Source organism: Choloepus didactylus, chromosome 5 (assembly GCF_015220235.1).
Source record: "Choloepus didactylus isolate mChoDid1 chromosome 5, mChoDid1.pri, whole genome shotgun sequence".
Taxonomy (NCBI): Eukaryota; Metazoa; Chordata; class Mammalia; order Pilosa; family Megalonychidae; genus Choloepus; species Choloepus didactylus.
Window position 1 is genome coordinate 52279749 of NC_051311.1, and position 20336 is coordinate 52300084.

The window sequence follows — 20336 nt, forward strand, 5'->3', positions numbered from 1 at the left end:
TAATGAAATGATACTTTAAAAATGTGTGTATATATATATATATATATATATATATATATATATATATATTTGTGCTGGAAAACTCATTGTATTAGTCTCCCAGCTGCTAAAACAAATACTGTACAATGGGTTGACTTAACAACAGGGATTTACTGGCTCGTGGTTTCAGAAGCTGGAAGGTGAGCTTCCTCCCGGGATTGGTATCTTCTGGCTGGTAGGCAGTCTTTGGGGTTCCTTGACTTTTTCATTACATGGCAGTGTACCTGGTAGAGTCTTCTCCTTTCTCTTCCTTTGACATCCAGCTTCTGGCTGCTCCTCATGGCTTCTTTTTCTGTGTCTGATTCCCTTTGTGTATAAGGATGTCAGCCATATTGGATTAAAGCCCACCTCACTCAGTTTGGGCACACTTAAACTAATAACGTCTTCAAAGGTCCTAATTACAAATGATTTCATACCCACAGGACCAGGGGTGTGAACTGCTTTTTGTGGGGGACATGATTCAATTCCTAATATTCTTTAATCTCTCTTAGTTAATTTTGCCTTTAGACACCTGGCTGTTCAGGCTACAAGGCTGTGTCAAAGATACAACTAACCATTTTATGAGAGTGTGATTGTCTTTTTTTAAAAAATTCAGTTTTATTGAGATATATTCACGTATCATACAGTCGTCTGTGGTATACAATCATCTGTTCACAGCACCATCATACAGTTGTGCATTCATCACCCCAATCTATTTTTGAACATCTTCCTTATACCAGAAAAAGCAAAAATAAGAATAAAAAATGGAAGTAAAAAAGAACACCCAAATCATCCCCTCCCCATCTCACCCTATTTTTCACCTAGTTTTTGTCCCCATTTCTGCACTCATCCATCCATACACTGGACCAAGAAAGTGCAATCCACAAGACCTTCACAATCACACTGTCACCACGTGTAAGCTACATTGCTCTACAATTGTCTTCAAGAGTCAAGGCCACCGGGTTGCAGTTTGATAGTTTCAGATATTTACCTCTAGCTATTCCAATACCCCAAAACCTAAAAAGGGTTATCTATGTACTGTGTAAGAGTACCCACCAGAGTAACCTCTTAACTCCATTTGGAATCTCTCAGCCACTGAAACTTTATTTTGTTTCATTTTGCATCCCCCTTTTGGTCAAGAAGATGTTCTCAATCCCATGATGTCAGGTCCAGATTCATCCTTGGGAGTCATATCCAGTGTGCCACTGTTGTACATGCCCTGGCTTACTGTAAACCCTGCATAATTTGGCACATTCTATAGTGTCATGGGGAAAGCACATGCCCTGGGATCAGACTACCTGGCTTTGAGTCCTAGCTCTGCCCCTTTCTAGCCTTACTATAATCTTGGGCAAATTTCTTAACCTCTCTGTGCTATAGTTTACTTCTTTGTAAAGTGGGATGATAATCATGTTTGCATAAAAGGATCGTTATGAAGGCTAAAGGAAATAACATACAGAGTTTGGGACAGTGTCTGGTTCATAATTAACATTTAATGAGAAGTTGTATTTTATATCATATAGAATTGTTACAATTTTTCCTTCATGAGTGAATTTAGTGCTCTCTTCATTTCTTTGGCTTGTTGACAGCTACAGTCATCCATGGTCCAGAAAGACTCCACAGAGGACATTGAAGTTGGCAACTTAAACCGTTCTGTTGGTTCTGGCAAGAGTGCTCCTGCAGGTGCCCACGGGGCCCAGGACGACCATGAAGAAGAGGTATCTGGGACTAGACACTTGAGGAAGACTTTGCAGTTTGTGTAGATTCTAGAAGTGGGATCTGGTCAGTGGTACTATTCAAAATATTCAACCAACCAACTCATCAGAAAGGACACAGGGAGTGGAGCTGGGACCCTCCAGAGGTCCCCACTGGGGGCAGCAGCCTTGTAATTGCTGAGTCATGGGAAGCTGGGGAGGTCCCATAGAATGGGGGACATCTAAGAGGATCACAGCAACAGCTATTTACCAACCAGTCTTGGGACTATTTTAATTTTTAGCCCAGGTGCTGCTGTATCAGTGAGTGAGGCTGAATATCTGTCTCGGGTCTAGTGACATAAAAGGCTGAGGCCTCCTTGGCTCAGAACCATAGCCCTGGAAGTCGGCTACATTTATTATGATCTTTCCCATCAATCCCTCTTGAACAATGAGAGCAGAGCCCAGATCTAGCCCTCTATATTTAACCAACAAGTGAATTATTTATTCCCAGACTTCCTCCCCTGTGTAAGCACGCCCTAGCCTCTTTGTTCTCCTACCTCAGTCCTGGCTCTGTCTTGACTTTGCTCACTTATCTCATCTTTGCGTGAATTGTTTGGTTCCTTCATTCCCGCCCTCCCCTTTTCTGTCCAAGGACAGCTACTCTCCCCTCAGGAATATGTACCCCATTTTCCCAGGTGAAGGCAGCTGGCTGTTTTTTTTGTGTATTTTAAAGAAATTTTTAAACTTTTTTTTATTATGAAATATATATACAGAAAAGTGATAAATTTCAAAGTTCAGTTTGACGAGTGGTTATAGAGCAAATTTCAAAGTATGGTATGAGTTCTACGAATTCAGGTATTTCCTTCTGGCTGTTCTAATACACTAGAAACTAAAAAGAAATATCTATATAATGATTCAGTTGTCATAATCATTTGTTTAATCCTAACTTCTCTGTTGCACTCCTCCCTCTCATTTGATCATTCTCTCAATCTTCAGGGATATTTGGGCAATGGCCATTCTAACTTCTTTGTGTTGCAAAAAAAGTGTTGACATTATGAGTTAGTAGAATGCAACTGTTTGATGTTCTGGGAGAAACTGCTACCTCTGTTTCAGAATTTGTCTGGCATAGAGATAATCTTCAGGTTTTACGTTTCTGAAAAGTAAACTTAGTGACTGAAACTTTTGCTGAGTCTTAGAGCCCTGGGTTTTGTGTTTTCAGGAATACTGTTGGTTGGGACTTGGCATAGGCAATTTGCAATATCTTGCTGAAGCTTGCATAAGAGTAACCTCCAGAATGACCTCTTTACTCTATTTGAAATGTCTTAGCCACTGAAATCTTATTTTGTTACATTTCTTTTCCCCTGTTTGGTCAAGAAAGCATTGTCAATCCCACAATGCCAGGGCCAGGCTCATCCCTGGGAGTCATGTCCCACATTGCCAGGGGGATTTATATCCCTGAAAGTTATGTCCCATGTAAGGAGGAGGATAATGAATTTATTTGCAGAGTTTAGCTTAGAGAGAGAGAGAGAGTGAGAGGCCACATCTAAGCAACAAAACAGGTTCTCTAGGGATGACTCTTAGGCGTGTTTATAAGTGGGCTTAGCTTCACCATTACAGAAATAAGTTTCATAAGGGCCAGCCTCAAGATCGAGGGCTTGGCTTATTAAATTGGGAGTCCCCAACGCTTGAGAGAATATCAGGAGTTTAATAGCTCCATATTTTTTCTCCAGTTCCTCAAAGGACTTAGCAAATACTTTTTTATTATCTGAGCTGGCTGTTTTTTATAAGATGATTAAAGTGACCCACAATCCTGAATTCCAGGCTGGGGGTTTAACTGAAACTCTATTCAGATTCTGGACTGGTTGGTGACTGGGTTCCTGTTTGGGCCAGAGAGAAGCTACAGCTATCTCCATTTGTGATGTTAATTACTAAAATAGTAATAATAGTAATTCATTTGATGGTCCATTAGAATCAATGAAAAACTTGGATCATGGAATTTTTTTCCAACAAGATTTCAGGTACAGAGAGTAGCCCACATGAGTGGCTATTGATATTACCCTGCTGGAATATTTTAGAATCCAATCCTTCTCTTCCCACCCATCTTCTGACTCATCAAGTCTCAGAGCTTGTCCATTACAACCTCCCTCATCTATTCTCATGCTCTCAGTATATATCCAGTGTATTTCCATCAGCATCCTTCCCCTTCCACCTCCTTCAGGAACTGGCTGCTCTTATTTGGACACCTTTGGTTTATATCCGGAGGCTCCTCTCCCCCAGGTGCAATTGTGCATGTGTCTCCCATCTTGAGAGAAACGCAGACTTGGCCCTACTTCCCCCTCAAGTTCCTCTCCCACTTCTTTCTATTTTACCTTGACTCTGTTCATTTCACCCATCCCTACTCCTTCAATTCTTCAATAGCTGTTTTTCTAGCTGAATTGGGAGGCATTGATTTTTGTCTTTTCTCCATAGTACCTGACAGTTGATCATAGCTGCTGTTCCTTCCTGGATGTCTCTCTACCTTTGACGCCAGTGACACTACAGCCACCAGACTCTCCTGATTCATTGATCTTCTGTTTCTTCATTTCCCCCCCTTAGCTCTGCATGAAGATGTTTCCCAAGGCTGGGAACTCCTTCCACTGCTCTCTGCTTCCTATGAGCGTTCCCTTCTTGATCTCAGTCCTCTCATCCTCATTGTACTTCCTCTAACAGGTAGAGTTGGGGTTCCATTTTCAGCCCAGACTTTTCTTCTGAGCCCCAGTCCCACCTCTGCTATGTGCTGAGAGATTCTACTTGTATTTCCTGCTATTGCCTAGACTCAACATGACTGAAAATCAATTCCTCATCTCTTCCAGTTTACCCATTTCTGCCAAGGCCATTGTTTTAGGTATTCAGGCAAGAGCCCTATGTGATCCTAGACCCTGATGGGTGAAGGGGCACATCTCTATTCCCACAGTGATGCATATTTTGATTATTAAACTTCCCATACTGTTGTGTTAACTCTGCATTTTTTCCCTTCTAGGCTGTGAGCTCCTTGAGGACAAGTGCAATGCTAAGTTGAAGTTGTTTAGCTTGCATTGTCAGGATGTGTGAAAGAAAGAATGAACTGTCCTTGCTTTGGTGCCCTTTCTTGTTTTACTGAATTACTGAGCTAATAATCTTGGCTTTTTTGCTTATAAACTGTCCCTTCTCTGATCCATTTTGCTCCCAGAACAGTTTTCCCCAAAATATTTCTTTATATCTCCTGGCCACTTTTCTATTAAGAGACTGAATAGAATCAGTTGCCTCACTGACAACAGGACAGATTCTTGCTCTATCCATAGTTTGCCATTCCAGAAACTTCCACACCCAAACACTCTTTCCTACTCTTCACCTATGCAAACTCCCAATTCCAGTCAAATTGTTTTTCTCCCAAACTTGACTTAATGTTCCCAACCCTGCCTGACTTTTCTTTACGAGGAGTCGTGAGGAACCATCTTGCTTTCTTTGTACTTCTGGACCCTTCTCCATCCTGCATGACAGGAAAATCTCATGTTCCTTGTAAAACCTCCCCTCACCCACCAAGACCCTGTAATCGCTCTTCTTCGAACCTTTCTGAACCTACTGCTGGTAATGTCACTGCACTCATACTGTATCCTACTTTGTACTGCTAATTATCTTTCCATGAGTACGTTAATACTTATTTTGCCCTGGTTAGACTGTAAGCATCTTAATAGCAGGGCCCAAGTCTTGTTCATTTGTAATGCCCTTCATGTACAAAATTAATAAAAATATTTTAAAATTTATTCTTTCAGTTCAACTTCGGAGACATCTTTGTCCATCAAGCCATCCACACCATTGAATACTGCCTGGGCTGCATTTCAAACACAGCCTCCTACCTCCGGCTCTGGGCCCTCAGTCTGGCTCATGAACGTGAGTGAGGGAACCCTCGGGGTCACGGTCTCATCTCCACTGGGAAACTGGTACACTGTAGGTAATGCTGCCTTCTCTGGCTTACTTTCTGGTAGCTTGCCAGAAGCATGGGTCTCTTTTCTTAAGAAGAGGTGACTTTTTTCAGTAGGTCTGATATTATATTGGGATTTGCCTTATATTACTACTGTAACAAATTATCACAAATTCAGTGTCTTAAAACAATGCAGTTTATTATTGTATAGTTCTGGAGGTCAGATGTCCTAAAATCAAAGGGCTGATAGAGCTCCATTCATTTAAATTCAATTTTATTGAGATATATTCACAAACTATTCAGTCATCCACAGTGTACAATCAGTTATTCACAGTACCGTTATATGGTTGGTCATTCATCACCATAGACAATTTTTGAACATTTTCATTCCCACACAAAAAAAGAATAAGAATAAAAATTTAGGTAAAAAAGAATACCCAAAACATCTCACACCCCCATCCCTCCCTATTATTCATTTACTTTTTGTCCTGATTTTTCTACTCATCTGTCCTTACAGTAGATAAAGGAAGTGGGAGCCACAAAGGTGTTTATTTTTTAATACAGTTTTATTGAGATATTCACATACCCTACAGTCATCCACAGTGTACAATCAGTTGTTCATAGTACCATCATATACTTGTGCATTCATCACCACAATCAATTTTTTAACATTTTCCTTACTCCAAAAAAATAAAAATAAAAATAAAAAAGAACCCCTAAAACATTGCATCCCTCCCAACCACCCCTATTTTTCATTTAATTTTTGTCCCCATTTTTCTACTCATCTGACCATACACTAGATAAGGGGAGTGTTACCCAAAAGGTTTTCACAACCACAAAGTCAAACCGTGTACTAGTTATGCAATTGTCTTCGAGAATCAAGGCTACTGGATTGCAGTTCAACAGCTTCAGAAATTTCCCATCTAGCCATTCCAACACACTAAAAACTAAAAAAGATATCTATATAGTGCATAAGAATACCATCCAGAGTGACCTCTCGACTCCATTTGAAATCTCTAAGCCACTGAAACTTATTTTGTTTCATTTCTCTTCCCCCTTTTTGGTCAAGAAGGCTTTCTCAATCCCATGATGCCAGGGCCAAGCTCATCCCCACAAGTCATGTCCTGTGTTGCCAGGGAGATTTACACCCCTGGGAGTCATGTCCCACATAGAGGGAAGGCAGTGAGTTTACCTGCAGAGTGGGCTTAAAGAGAGAGGCCACATCTGAGTAACAAAAGACATTCTCTGGGGGTGACTCATAGGCACAATTTTAAGTAGGCTTGGCCTCTCTCTTGCAGTAACAAACTTCATAAGGGGAAGCCCCAAGATCGAGGGGTTGGCCTTCTAAATTAGTCCCAATGCTTGTGAGAATATCAGTAAATCCCCAGATAGAGAGGTTTAATATTTCCACATTTTCTCCCAGTCCCTCAAGGGGACTTTGCAAATACATTTTTATCCTCTGCCCAAATTACTCTGGGATATATCAGGGCTTCACACTAACCTGTACAAACCAACCAGATTTCACTCCCTATTCAAAGTTCCATATAATTACTAGGTGTTGGAATAAACTGACCATACAAATTAAATTATATAGTGTACTACAAAAAAAATATAGATTTTGTAAATAATAAACATCTCTTTTTTTGGTCTCACACAGAAGTTGAAGTTTTAAAACACTGTTAATATTGTTCTTTACCCTTTAGTCTGATTTACCTTAGTCCTAAACAAGTCCATTTCGTTCATATCTCTAATTAAGTCTGATCTCTTTTTCAGACTCTTTAACATTTGCTGTATGGAGTAATGCTGACATTCACAGCTGCTGGACTCTGGCTCTGAGTCTCAGGTGTCACACAGATACCCAAAGTTCCAGGGATCAACCAGGTTATACACAAAGAGCTCAGCATCTCAGAATTTAGAAATAGCCATTACAACTCAGGAATAGATGTAACTGCTTTAAGAACTTACAATCAAGGAACCTTTACAATAAGCCTTCCCCAGATAACCTATGCTCTCAGATTCAATTCTCAGAGTTTGCGCATTTTTAGTTAGTCCATATTAGTGAGGCATTGTAATGTTTGTCTTTTCGTTTCTGGTTCTTTTTTTTTTTTTATTGGAATATATTCACATACCATACAATCATCCAAAGTGTAAAACAATTGTTCACAGTATCATCATATCGTTTTGCATACATCACGACAATCTTTGAATATTTTCATTATTACAAAAAATAAAAATAAGAATAATAATAAAAAGAAAAATAAAAAGAATATCCAAATCATCCCATACCCCTCCTCCCCCGTAATATTCATTTACTTTTTTGTCCCCATTTTTCTACTCGTTTGTCCATACACTAGTAAAGGGAGTATGAACCATAAGGTTTTCACAATCACACGGTCACACTATATAAGCTATATAGTTATACACTCGTGTTCAAGAATCAAGGATACTGGATTGCACTTCAACAGTTACAGATATTTCCTTCTAACTATTCTAATAGACTAAAAACTAAAAAGGGATATCCATATAATGTACAAGAGTTACCTCCAGAATGACCTCATGACTCCATTTGAAATCTCTGAGCCACTGAAACTTTATTTTGTTACATTTCTCTTCCCCATTTGATCCAGAAGGCTTTCTCAATCACTTGATGCAGGATCCAATCTCATCCCAGGGAGTCACATCCCACATTGCCAGGAAGATTTATACCCCTGGGAGTCATGTCTCACATAGGGGGAAGGCAGTGAATTTACCTGCTGAGTTGGCTTAGAGAGAGAGGCCATATCTGAGCAACATAAGAGGTTCTCTGGAGATGACTCTTAGGCACAGTTATGAGTAAGCTTAGCATCTCCCTTGCAGTAACTAGATTCGTAAGGGCAAGCCCCAAGATCGAGGTCTTGGCCCACCAAGCTGGCAGTCCCCAATGCTTATGAGAACATCAGGAAATCCCCAGCTGGGGAAGTTTAATATTTCCACATTTTCCCCCAGTTGTTCAAGGGGGCTTTGCAAATACTTTTTATTCTCTGCCCAAATTACTCTAGGTTGTATCAGGGCTTCATGCTATACTATACAAACCAAAAAGATCTCACTCCCTAGTCAATGTTCCATGTAATTATGGTATTTGTGTAAACTGACCATACAAGTTAATTTATGTAGTGTGCTACAGAAAATATAGATTTTGCACCAAATAAACATCTCTTCCTTTGGTCCCACACAGAATCCAAAGTTTTAAAATGCAGTTAATATCGTCCTCTACCCTTTAGCCTGATCTATCCCAAACTCAACCTAGTCCGTTTCATTCATATCTCTAATTGAAGTCTGAGCTCCTTTTCAGCCTCTTTAATAGCTGATTCATGGGACAATGCTGACCCTCACAGCTGCTGATCTCTGGCTCCAATTCCCAGGTGCCACACAGATACTCAAAGCTCCAGGGACTGACCACGTCATTCACAAATAGCTGAGCATCTCAAAATTTAGAAATAACTGTTACAACTCATGAATAGATGTGACTGCTGTAAGAACTTAAAATCTAGGAAACTTTACATAGCCTTCCCCTGATAACCAATGCTCCCAGATTCTATTCTCGGAGTTTGCACATTTTTATTAGTCCATATTAGCGAGGCATTATAATGTTTGTCTTTTAATTTCTGGCTTATTTCACTCAGCCTACTGTCCTCGTGGTCCATTTACCTGATTGCATATCTCACAACTTCATTCTTTCTTCCTGCTCCTTCATGCAAAAACATTCTTATGTTTTACATTTAATCACACTCATTGACCACTCTAAGTTTCACTAAGTTATACAGTCCAGTCTTTATCTTCTATCTTTCCTTCTGGTGTCATACATACCCCTAACCTCCCTCTTTCAACCATATTCACAGTCATCTTTTTTCATTGTACTTACAATATTGTGCTACCATCACACAATATTTTGCTATCCATTTCTGGATCTATACAATCAATCCTCTAGAACATTCTATATTCCTTCAATATTAAATGTCTGCTCTCTACCCTCTTTCTATCACCTGATATCTTCATTTCTACACTCTTCTCCAAACCTCTCTCTCCTGTCTTTTCCTATCTGTCTGTAGCACTCCCTTTAGTATTTCCTGTAGAGGAGGTCTCCTGCTCACGAACCGTCTCAGTGTCTGTTTACCTGTAAATATTTTAAACTCTCACTCATTTTTGAAGGGCAGTTTTTCCAGATGTAGGATTCTTGGTTGGCAGTTTTTCTCTTTCAGTGTCTTGAATATATCATACCACTGCCTTGTCACCTCCATGGTTTCTCCTGAGAGATCTGCACTTAGTCTTATCGAGCTTCCCTCGTATGTGATGGATTGCTTTTCTCTTGCTGCTTTCAGAATTCTCTCTCTCTTTTGCATTTGACAACCTGATTAGTAAGTGTCTTGAAGTAAGTTTATTTGGATCCATTCTGTTTGGGGTGTGCTTGGCCCTGTAGTTTTATGTCTTTCATAAGAGTTGGGGAATTTTCATTTATTATTTTCTCTATTATTCTTTCTGCCCCTTTTCCTTTCTCATCTCCTTCTGGGACACCTATAACATGTATATTCATGAGCCTATGTTGTCATTCAGTTCCCTGAGCCCCTGCTCATATTTTTCTATTCTTTCCCCTATCTGTTCTTTTGTGTGTAGAATTTCAGGTGTCTTGTACCTTAGTTCAATAATCCTTCCTTCTGCCTCTCCAAGTCTGCTGTTTTAGGTCTCCATTGTGTTTTTCATCTCTTCTACTGTGCCTTTCATTCCCATAAGTTCTACCATTTGTTTTTTCAAGCTTACAAATTCTTCCTTATAGTCACATAGTGTCTTCTTTATATCCTTCATCTCTTTTGTCACATTTTCTTTCAACTGATTGATTTGATTTGGATTTGTTTCAAACATCTTTAATTAGTTGTTTCAACTCTTGAATCTCAGTTAAGGTGTTAGTTTGTTCCTTTGACTGGGCCATATCTCCATGTTTCCTGGTGTGGCTCATGATTTTTTGGTGTCTAGGCATCTGGTTTTCTTGATTAGTTTCTTCTGGAGGTTGTTTTCTCTTTTTTTCCTTAGGTTTTCTTGTATTGCTTTGTTTCTTTTGCTGGCCAGTTGTCAGATTGGCTCTGCCCCCCAGTCTTCCCCCCAAATCAGGCACCTACCATGGCCTGCCACAGGGGTGGGAGGTAGGCACTGGGCACCCCAGCTAGTTCACTGTGTGTGGTAATATAGATCTGCTGGCTTCCAGTGGTGCTCTGTTTTCCACTAGTCAGAAAGACCTGAGTTTGTTTTAGAGCCCTGCTTTGACAGTTGTGTTGTCAGTATTTCTCAGCCAAATCCAGGCTATGTTTCTGTGCAGGGAGTGTAGACCAACTCCTGTGGTCCTAATAAAGGGTCTGAAGTATCTTTTTAAAAGGGTTTCATTCCCTTGCACTTTCTGGACAGTCTAGCAGATGGCGCTGTTCAGTAACTTAATTGTCCTCAGAGGCTGCTTTGCCTCCAAGCACAGGCTGCATCTACACAGGTGAGCTTAATCTGTGGGATTCCTGTGCCCTCCCTTTGCTGGCCAAAGTCCAGCTCAGTGTGGGGCTCCACCTGTGTCAGAGTACTCTCTCAGCTGACCCAGCACTCCAGCTGTCCCCAAGGCAAGGAAATGGCCACTGGCTGCTGCTTTTTTTGAGGATGGGGGGAGGGTTTTCAGACCCAGGGCTGGAAATGAAGTCTCTTTCCACAGTTTCTCAGTCTCTTTGTCTCTCACTGACCTGGGCCTTGAAATGTCCTCCCCTGTCCCCCAGGTCTTCAAACAGTGGGGGGATGCCTTACGACTGGGAGAGATTTAAAAATTTGTGTCCCTGGTGGGAGGGATCCCATCTGGTGATTCTGTGCTTTTCTCATACTGAGCCCAAGTGAGGGGGAGGGGAGAGGACAGGCTGGTCTGGGATGGAAGATTCTTACCTGTTATTTCTTCTCTTTCTTCAGTTTGACTTCTGCAGGGTCCTTCTCCAGTCTATATACTCCTCCAGAGTTTCAAACAATTCAGAATTGTCTTTTTTTGTTGTTGAATCTCTGGAGAGGAGTTTTCAGTAGCTGTTTATGTCATCATGTTGATGACGTCACCTCTGCTTCTTTTGTTTTTTAATACTTTCAAACTTATGGGAAAGTCACAAATATAGCATCAACCTCACAGAGAATGAACTCCAACATACACCCACCCTCCCAGATAGCCAGATCCTCTAATTTTAACATTTTGCCACATTTGCTCTTCCTTCCTCCCTCCCTTCCTTCCTTCCTCCCTTCCTTCCTTCCTTCCTTCCTTCCTTCCTTCCTTCCTTCCACTTTCTGAACACTTGAGTGTAGGTTGTATACATCACACTCCTTGAACACTTATTACTGCCATGTACGTTTCCTAAGAACAAGAATATTCACTTATGCATCCACCTTAGTGCAGTCATCAAGTTGAAGAAATTTAACATTGATTTAATGTTTACAGTCTATATAGTGATTTTTCATATGCCCCAATAATGTCCCTTTGAGTTTTTCCTCCTCCCTTATTAGATTTTGATCTGGATTATGATTATATTTAATTGTCATTGTCTCTTTAGTTGCTTTTTCTTTCCTTTTTTTTTAATAGTGGGAACATAAATACAACATCAACTTTACCATCTCAACCACTCCCAAACATACCAGTCAGTGGTATAATCACATTCACAATGTTGCAGTATCCTCACCACCTTCCGTTACTAAAACTTTCCCATCTCCTCAAACAGAACCCTACACCTACTATGCATTACCTCTCCATTCCTCCTGTGTCTGGCAACCTATACTCTAATATCTGTCTCTATGAGCTTGCATATTCTCTGGTATTTTCTTTGTAGTTACCATAGGGCTTACTTATATCTATCATCCTAAATCTATAACAATCTTGTTTGCTTTGATACCAACTTAACTTCAATAGTATATACAAACTAGATTCCTATGCCCCTCTGTCCCCCCACCTGTAGTTCTTATCACAAATTGCATGTTTATAGATGATGAATCCCAAACCACTTATTTATCATTACATTTCATACATTTACCTTTTAGATCATGTAGGCAGTATTTTTATTATGGAGTTACAGATCAAAAATGCAATATATTTACCCATCATTACTCTCACCCAAGATCTTTATTTCTTCAAGTTGCTTCAATCTATTTTCTAGTGCCCTTTCCTTTTAACCTGCAGAACTCTCTTTAGCATCCTGTGTAGGGCTGCTCTACTGGTCACAACTGCCATCAGCTTTTGTTTATCTGGGAATATCTTAATCTCTCCCTCATATTTAAAAGACAATTTTGCTAGATATAGAATTCTTGGTTAGTAATTTTTTGCTTTCAGCACTTTAAGTATGTCAACCCATTACCTTCTTGCTTCCATGGTTTCCTATGAGAAATCAGCATATAATCTTATTGAGGCTTCCTAGTACACAGTACGTTGTTTCTTGCAGCTTTCTGAATTCTCTGTTTACCTTTGGTATTCGGCAATTTTATTAACATGTTGCAGTGTCAATCTATTTGGGTATACTGTTTGGAGTTGAGCATCATGGATGTGTATATTCATGTATTTTGTTAAATTGGGGTAGTTTTCAGCCATTATTTCTTTGAAAAATCTCTCTGTTCATTCTCTCTTTCTTCTCCTTCTGGGACTCCCACAATGCATATATTGGGATGCCTGGTGGTGTCCCACAGGTTCCTCAGGCTCTGCTCACTTTTCTTCATTCTTTCTTCTTTCTACTCCTCAGACTGGATGATTTCAATTGTCTTATCTCCAAGTCCACTGATTCTTTCTTTTTTTGTTTTTAAAAATTCATAGCAGAAGTAGGTCATCTCTGAATGGGTAGCACCAGGCTCCCCACAAACAATGTTGCGTGACAGGCCAGAGAGCAGCTCCTTTCAGGCTGCGCCCCATTTGCCAGGGTGAGGGGCTATCCACACTGGACCCTGGTCCTAACACATAGTGGTGGGGGGGCCATGTGAGAACTTGTGGCAGTCCACCAGTGGGGATGGCAAAAGACCAGCTAAACAAAGCCAACTGAGGCTCCACAGCACTGCTGTGTCATCCTGCCTGGGTGAGATTCTGACTTGCAGGTGTTCAGTCATAATCCTACATGGTCGCTTCACCCCATTGGCTCCTCAGCCAAGCACATACACCAAATGCCTGAACCTGCGGTTTCTGTCATACTGAGCAGGATTACCATGGCAACAACACATCATCAGTAGGGTGAAAATAACCTGTCCCATGACAGTCTAATCTCAGCTCACATTCCCTATTTGTGAGTGAACAATCCTGAGTCTTTATTTTGCCAGCTCCAACCTGCTGTTGAACCCCTCTAGGGAATTTTAAATTTACACTAGTATAGTTTTCAGCTCTGTTTGGTTCCTTTCCATAATTTCCATGTGTCTATTGATATTCTCTTTGTGTTCATCTGTTGTTTCCCTTATTTTCTTTAGTTCTTTATCCATGTTTTACTTCAGCTCTTTGAGCATATTTCAGACCTTTTTTAAAAAAGTCTTTGTCTGGCATGGCCCACGTCTGGTCCTCTTCATTGATGGTTTCTTAAGCTTTAATCTTCTCCTTTGCCTTGGCATTCATTTCTTGTTTCTTTGTATGTTTTGTAATCTTTTGTTGAAACCTGGAAATTTTGATATTTTAATGTTATCATTGGAATTTAGACTCAGGGTGCAGTGTGGAGAGCCCCTCACCCTGGCAAATGGGGCGCAGCCTGAAAGGGGCTGCTCTCTGTCCTGTCACGCAACATGTGTTTGTGGGGAGCCTGGTGCTACCCATTCAGAGATGACCTACTTCTGCTGTGAACGTAGCAGAGCAGCTACGTCGCTGTGATCTATTGAAAGTCAGCCTTTGACACAAGGGTTTTAAACAATAATATAAAATGAATAAAATTAAAATGTCAAGTTACAAGTTCTTAACTTGTAACCCACTAGTGTTATGATACAGCTTTTCTTGAATGCCAGGAGCTAACAGGGAGGAAGGGAAGGAGGGAGGGAGGGAGGGAGGAAACGCTTTTCCTGGTCCCCCTGATCCTTTCTCCACATGTGTCTTGTCTTGGGTATACACGTGTGACCTTAGGAATTCCCCCATTTACATGGATACAAATGTCCCTTTTCCCTAGGAAACAGTTTCCTCTTGGGCCTGGGCATTGTATTGTATGTCCTTAGCCAGCAGTCTCTTGCTCCAGGCAGCCACGACCTGACTGCTCTCCCACAGCATTCTGTAGGAAAGTTCCATGGCTGCCTTCCATATGCAGGGAAAGTTCTGTGATGGTGAGTTCCTCAGGACACCACCAGACAGACTGGGTCAGATGTACATGCTCCCAGTATGTGCATGAGGGTTACTCTGCTCCCTTCAGAACCAGAACCAGGGATCCGCACTGGTGGGCTGACTCCATGCCAAGTGGGTGAGGGATGAGGAGTAGGCCAGCCAGGGTGCCATGAACTCCTACTGCTTTAAAGTGGCCTTTTTCTGGATTCAGTCCCTACCCTGTTACTGCAGTTCCTTACTGTTTACTGTTTTTTGAAGCTTTGAGAAAGCTCTTACTGGTTGGTCAAAGCTTCTGTGGGGAGACAGAGCCTTGAAGCATCTCGCTCAGCCTTCTTGAGTGGGGCGGAACTCCCAACCTTAGCTTCTGTCGTCACCTCTCTTTGTCTTACTCTCCTGCCTTCCTCTTATAAGGACCCTTGTGATTACATTGTGCCTACCCAGAAAATCCAGCTTAATCTCCCTATATCTGAAGAGCCTTAATTTAATCTTATCTGCAAAGCCCCCATTTGCCACATAAGATAATATATTTCAGGGTTCTGGGGATTAGGGTATGGACATCTTTGGGGGATCATTTTCAACCTACTACAGCCTCCCAAGAGGACTTTTGAGCGACCTGCCTTGGTTGTGAGCATTGGTGGTGGGTGGCCTGTTAGCTGCCTACTGAGCTGACCAGCGGGTGATGCTTACCTCCTCTGTGAATTCACAGTCACCCAGGGCCTGGCCAGGACCCAATTTTTCTGAAGATTCAAGCTCTATAGTTGATTAATGTCAGGAGTCCTGACTCACCACCTTACTTTGTAAGGTCCTTCTTGATCTCTGCCTGCTTCTCCAGTCTCATCTCTTACTAATTTTCTCAGTGTTCCCTAGACCCTGAACACACCCATTTCATTTGCAGTGACCATGAGCTACGTTGAAGAACTCCTGAAGATACCATGTTCTCTGGGCTCCTGTGTGTGTTTGCCCCTGCAGCTCAAAATACCCCTCCCTTCCTTAACTCCCTCCCACATGATGGCTAATGGCTCCTTCAGAACTCAGCTTAGATGGTACCTCCTGAAAGCCTTCCTCCCAAGCCCCCCAGTCAGGATTTGGTGCCCTTCCCCAGATTCTGGGAGTGCCCTCCCCTGGCACTGACTGTAATTCTGTCTTGATTAGCTTTTCTTCTCCCCAGACTGTGATTTCCTGGAAGGCAAGGACCCTGACTTTCATCTCTGCATTCCAAGCACTAAGCATAATGCCTGGAACAGAGAAGCCAGGCCAAGGCATGTGCTAAATGGATAGAAACCAAAGTAATAATAAAATTGTGCCTGGATTATTTATTTGCAGTAGGAACTTGGAATCCAAGTGCTCAGGCCTTGGTGTGATCTTAACTGCTCAGGGTTTCCTTTGCACAAACTAGCACTAGAACATGCATACTCTTCCTCTCACCCACACACTTCCATGTGCACACGAATGCTTAGATGTATTTATTCAGCCCCATGAGTTCCTGCAGCACAGACATCTCCAAGCACCTGATACACACTCACGTGAAGAGGTAATCCAGTGACTGTCACCTTTCCACCAGAGTAGATCCCAGAGCTTCCTGTGCTCAGTGTTAACACCAGCCTTCAAGTCCAACTTCAGTTTTGGTTTGGAGGACTTAAGTCAGAACAGCGCTGAGTCTGGCTGGGACAAGAGGAGAAATTTTGCCATTTTCAGTGCCTGGGTCATAGTGTGGACGTCATGTATTGGGGTACTCTGGCCAGCCTGTGCCCACTGAGGGGATAATTTGACTCCAGAAAATGTATATGGCTCACGGCTGTCTGGCAGGGTCCACTCACTGGATCAGTCTGGAAGTCCCTGCTGGGTATACCTCCTGTAGACACCCTTTACTCCATATTGACAAACTTGTATAAAGTGGTAGTTTCATAGAGTGAAAAAAATAAAAATACTAACTTAGGTTCTAGTTCCTCTTCCACCACTTTTAGCTGAGTCTCAACTTTGGCACTTAGTTTAACATGTGTGGATTTTAGCTTTCATTTGTTGTTATAGCAGTTATCCTACTGTGTTAGTCAAACTAGGCTACCCCCCAAACCTCAGCAGCCTAAAACAGTAAAAATTTACTACTCTGTCGTGTCTGTGTTCATCAGTGTCACTCAGAGACCCACGCTAAGGGAGGCTCTATTATTTTCTTTTATTGGTGGACTTACAAAATAGTTTCATTTAAACATATTTTCAAAACAAATGATTTCTACCAAATAAATATGACATGTATTCATTAAAGCAAAATAAAACTAATTTATATGATTTTATATCTTTCATGTGAATATTAAATACCATTAGCAGAATAATTGTGCTTGGCATATATTCATGTATTATTTATTCTGACACATGCTTAAAAATAACGGGATGGGGAAAACAAGAAAGGTTAGAGAGAAACCCTGGAAATTAAATGCCTGCCTTCCCCGATGGGATATTGTGAGGCTCTAATGAGATACTGTGAATAAAACTTGGCTTCAGTTTTCAAGGCCCTGTGAAGATGAGGTGGCACAGTTGTTATAACACTGCCTGTGGGGGTGGGAGCAGAGGAAAGCAGCATTCAAGGAAGTTCTGGGTGCTTCTGCCACTTCTAAGGGCCTTGGGATAGAGAGGCCAGATAACTCCAGTTCAAATTGCTTTCAGTTTTTATTTAGACAATTTAGTGTATTTTGCCTGTTTTTGAATTTATGTAAATAGAGTGATATTACATGTATTCTTTTGTGCATCCCTTCTTTCATATGATATTATGTTTGTTGGATTTATTCGTGTTGTTGCCAGTAGCTATAGTTTGTTCACGTTCACTGGTGCATAATATGCCACCATCCATCTGACTGGTTTCCTGTTGATGGAAATTCCACCACTGTGAACAGAGCTGCTGTAGATATTATCGTGTACATACCCGAGAGCACACATGTCTGAGTTCTCCACCTGGGGGCGGAACTGCTGAGTCATGGGGGTGCAGATCCAGGATTATATGTAAAACTCTGTATTTTCAAGAAAATCCTGTGGTTGAGAATGTGTCTCTTGCATCTTGCAGAACTGTCTGAAGTGCTGTGGACCATGGTGATGAACATTGGCCTTCGCCAGCGAAGCTGGGGAGGACTCATTGTGGCCTTTATCATTTTTGCCATATTTGCTGCTCTGACAGTAGCCATCCTTCTTATCATGGAGGGCCTCTCTGCTTTCCTGCACGCCCTGCGACTGCACTGGTGAGGATGGTTGGACTGAAGCAACTCAGCCTGGAGTAGGGGAAGGGGATGGGCTGGGGGCCAGCTAACTGGGCTCAAATCGTAACCCACTGTGTGATGTTTGCAACTTACTTACTTTTTTGTAGCCTACATTTAGTCATCTGTGGAATAATATTAAATGATGTAATAAATATTATATACTTTAATAATATTTTGATATTACTAATTAATATTAACATAGTATATTTTTTATATATATACACTCATAGTTGCCCTATAATAAATGCTTGTTCCCATTTACCCCTTCCCTTTTAAATGTTAAATTAACACAATTTTATAATTGCCTTCAGAATAAGTGACCCCTACAAGTATTGGTAAGGTGATAGGTCTGAAATAGATTAATAGAGGGCATGCTCAGCCAATCTGGGATGTTTGGCTCTTATTGCTGAGTGCAGCAGTTATTCCAATACAACAAGGCACAAAACCCTACAGAAAGTGGGAACAGGAGGGCACCTGCAAGACGGAAGGCATTTGCAGGAGATTTTTTGCCCAGCACCAGGTTTATGAATATGAAAACCTTCGTTTAGGCTTCTTGTTTTCTCCCAGGCTACATTTCAGTCAAGAATTGAGTGTTCTGTGTATATCCTTAAGCCACACAGACTGTCTTCAGCTTTCTCTGATGTTTTCTCCCTCTCTCCATAAAGAAGAAATGTTATACTTCATGCACTGAATTCAGAGAATCCCAGTGTCCCCTGCTTCAGGTTATAACATCCTTTCCCAGCCATGTCATTAGAGAAATTAACTCTAACACAATAAAACACACATAATCATACAGAATATCAATTACATAAGTTATAAGGTATAAGGCAGGGATCTGTTGGTTCCACAATAGTATAGGCCCCACAAATTTAAAATCAGAATGGCGACAGAAGACAGTGTATAACTTCTGTATACTCTCACCCCAGCAGGGGTTGTTACACTGTGGGCTGTGGGGCCCCTGGCAGAGGGATGGAGAAGGCAAGGGCAGGTGGAGGAGGGCGTGGGAAAGCCTCAGCAGCCACCCCCTGGGCTGCCCTCCCTGGTGTGCCTTTCTCACCCTGTGTTGATTTCACAAATGTTCTGTGTCTTCTCTCAACCTACATGTTTAATCCCCCTTTTCTTGTCCTCCGACAACAGGGTGGAGTTCCAGAACAAGTTCTACGCTGGGACGGGTTATAAGTTTTGTCCCTTCTCCTTTAAGCGCATCCTGGACGGGACAGCTGAGTAGTAGGCCCCGGGTCCGCGTGGCAGCCCCCACCGCCCCGTGGCAACCTCGGCTCAGTGGAAGTTCAGCCTCGTCTCTAATGTCAGCCTCTGCAAGGTGTTCAGTGGATGATTGTTCCTGGCTAAACTGAGGCACAAAGCCATGTATTATTTGGTCGTAATCCTTGGGATTTGATATGACTTAACTATGTCATAGAGGAAATAGTTGGCAAGTCATTTGACCTCATGTAGGATCTTAATTATCAAATAATAAAATGATTGAGAAATGGGGAGGAGATGCTAAACTGGTGTTTCCTTGCTTTTTTTTTTTTTTTAAGTATTATATTCAAGAAAATAAATGTCTGTGTCATTCGCTTTCTCTTTAAGGTGTGTTTATTTAAAACTATTCCATAAAATTTAGTGTTGACTATTATGGGCCAAAACTGCATGATAGAGTTGCATAAACTGATTCCAGAGAAAGATTATGTTTATTTTACTCCCTCATTTCCCCCTTCCTCAAACCCTTTTTTTCCTGACTGGGGTTTAGCATTGCAAGATTAGGAAGGTTCTCATGAATTTTCACTCCAGCTGAGGAAGGACAGATAATTGATATTATGTATGATTGAAAGGGTGGGCCCAGCCCCGAGTGGCTCTCTGCATTGTTAAATCCTGTGGAACGAAGTGTGACAACATGGCATCATCAGGAACTCTGTTTACTGTTTCCTGACAGTGCATGTTATGCTGGAGTAACTGGAGAGGGAGGTGTGGGCATGGGCAAGTTCTGGGGAACGGTGTACCAGAAAGGAGACCGCTAGACATTCTGCCCTGGTACCTCTGGATGCATCAGCCCTGAAGTCATTTCTTCGAGCCCCTGAGTTGGGAAACCCCTAAGAGCTGTGTGTGGAATAAAATCCATTCTATTGACTCTTTTGTCAATAGAA

The 20336-nt window shown here is 41.5% G+C and overlaps 1 protein-coding gene across 2 annotated transcripts in view; it reads left to right on the forward strand.

Annotated features, from left to right (window-relative positions):
- The window catches only part of ATP6V0A4 (ATPase H+ transporting V0 subunit a4), a 93884-nt gene extending 74184 nt beyond the window's left edge, over positions 1-19700 (forward strand). For both annotated transcript variants that reach the window (XM_037836066.1, XM_037836065.1), the window contains exons 18-21: positions 1605-1733; positions 5501-5618; positions 18003-18174; positions 19330-19700. In XM_037836066.1, the coding sequence (XP_037691994.1) occupies positions 1605-1733; positions 5501-5618; positions 18003-18174; positions 19330-19420 (510 nt within the window). In that variant the 3' untranslated portion in view covers positions 19421-19700. The remainder of the gene's footprint in view (positions 1-1604; positions 1734-5500; positions 5619-18002; positions 18175-19329) is intronic.
- Positions 19701-20336: the final 636 nt, after the last annotated feature.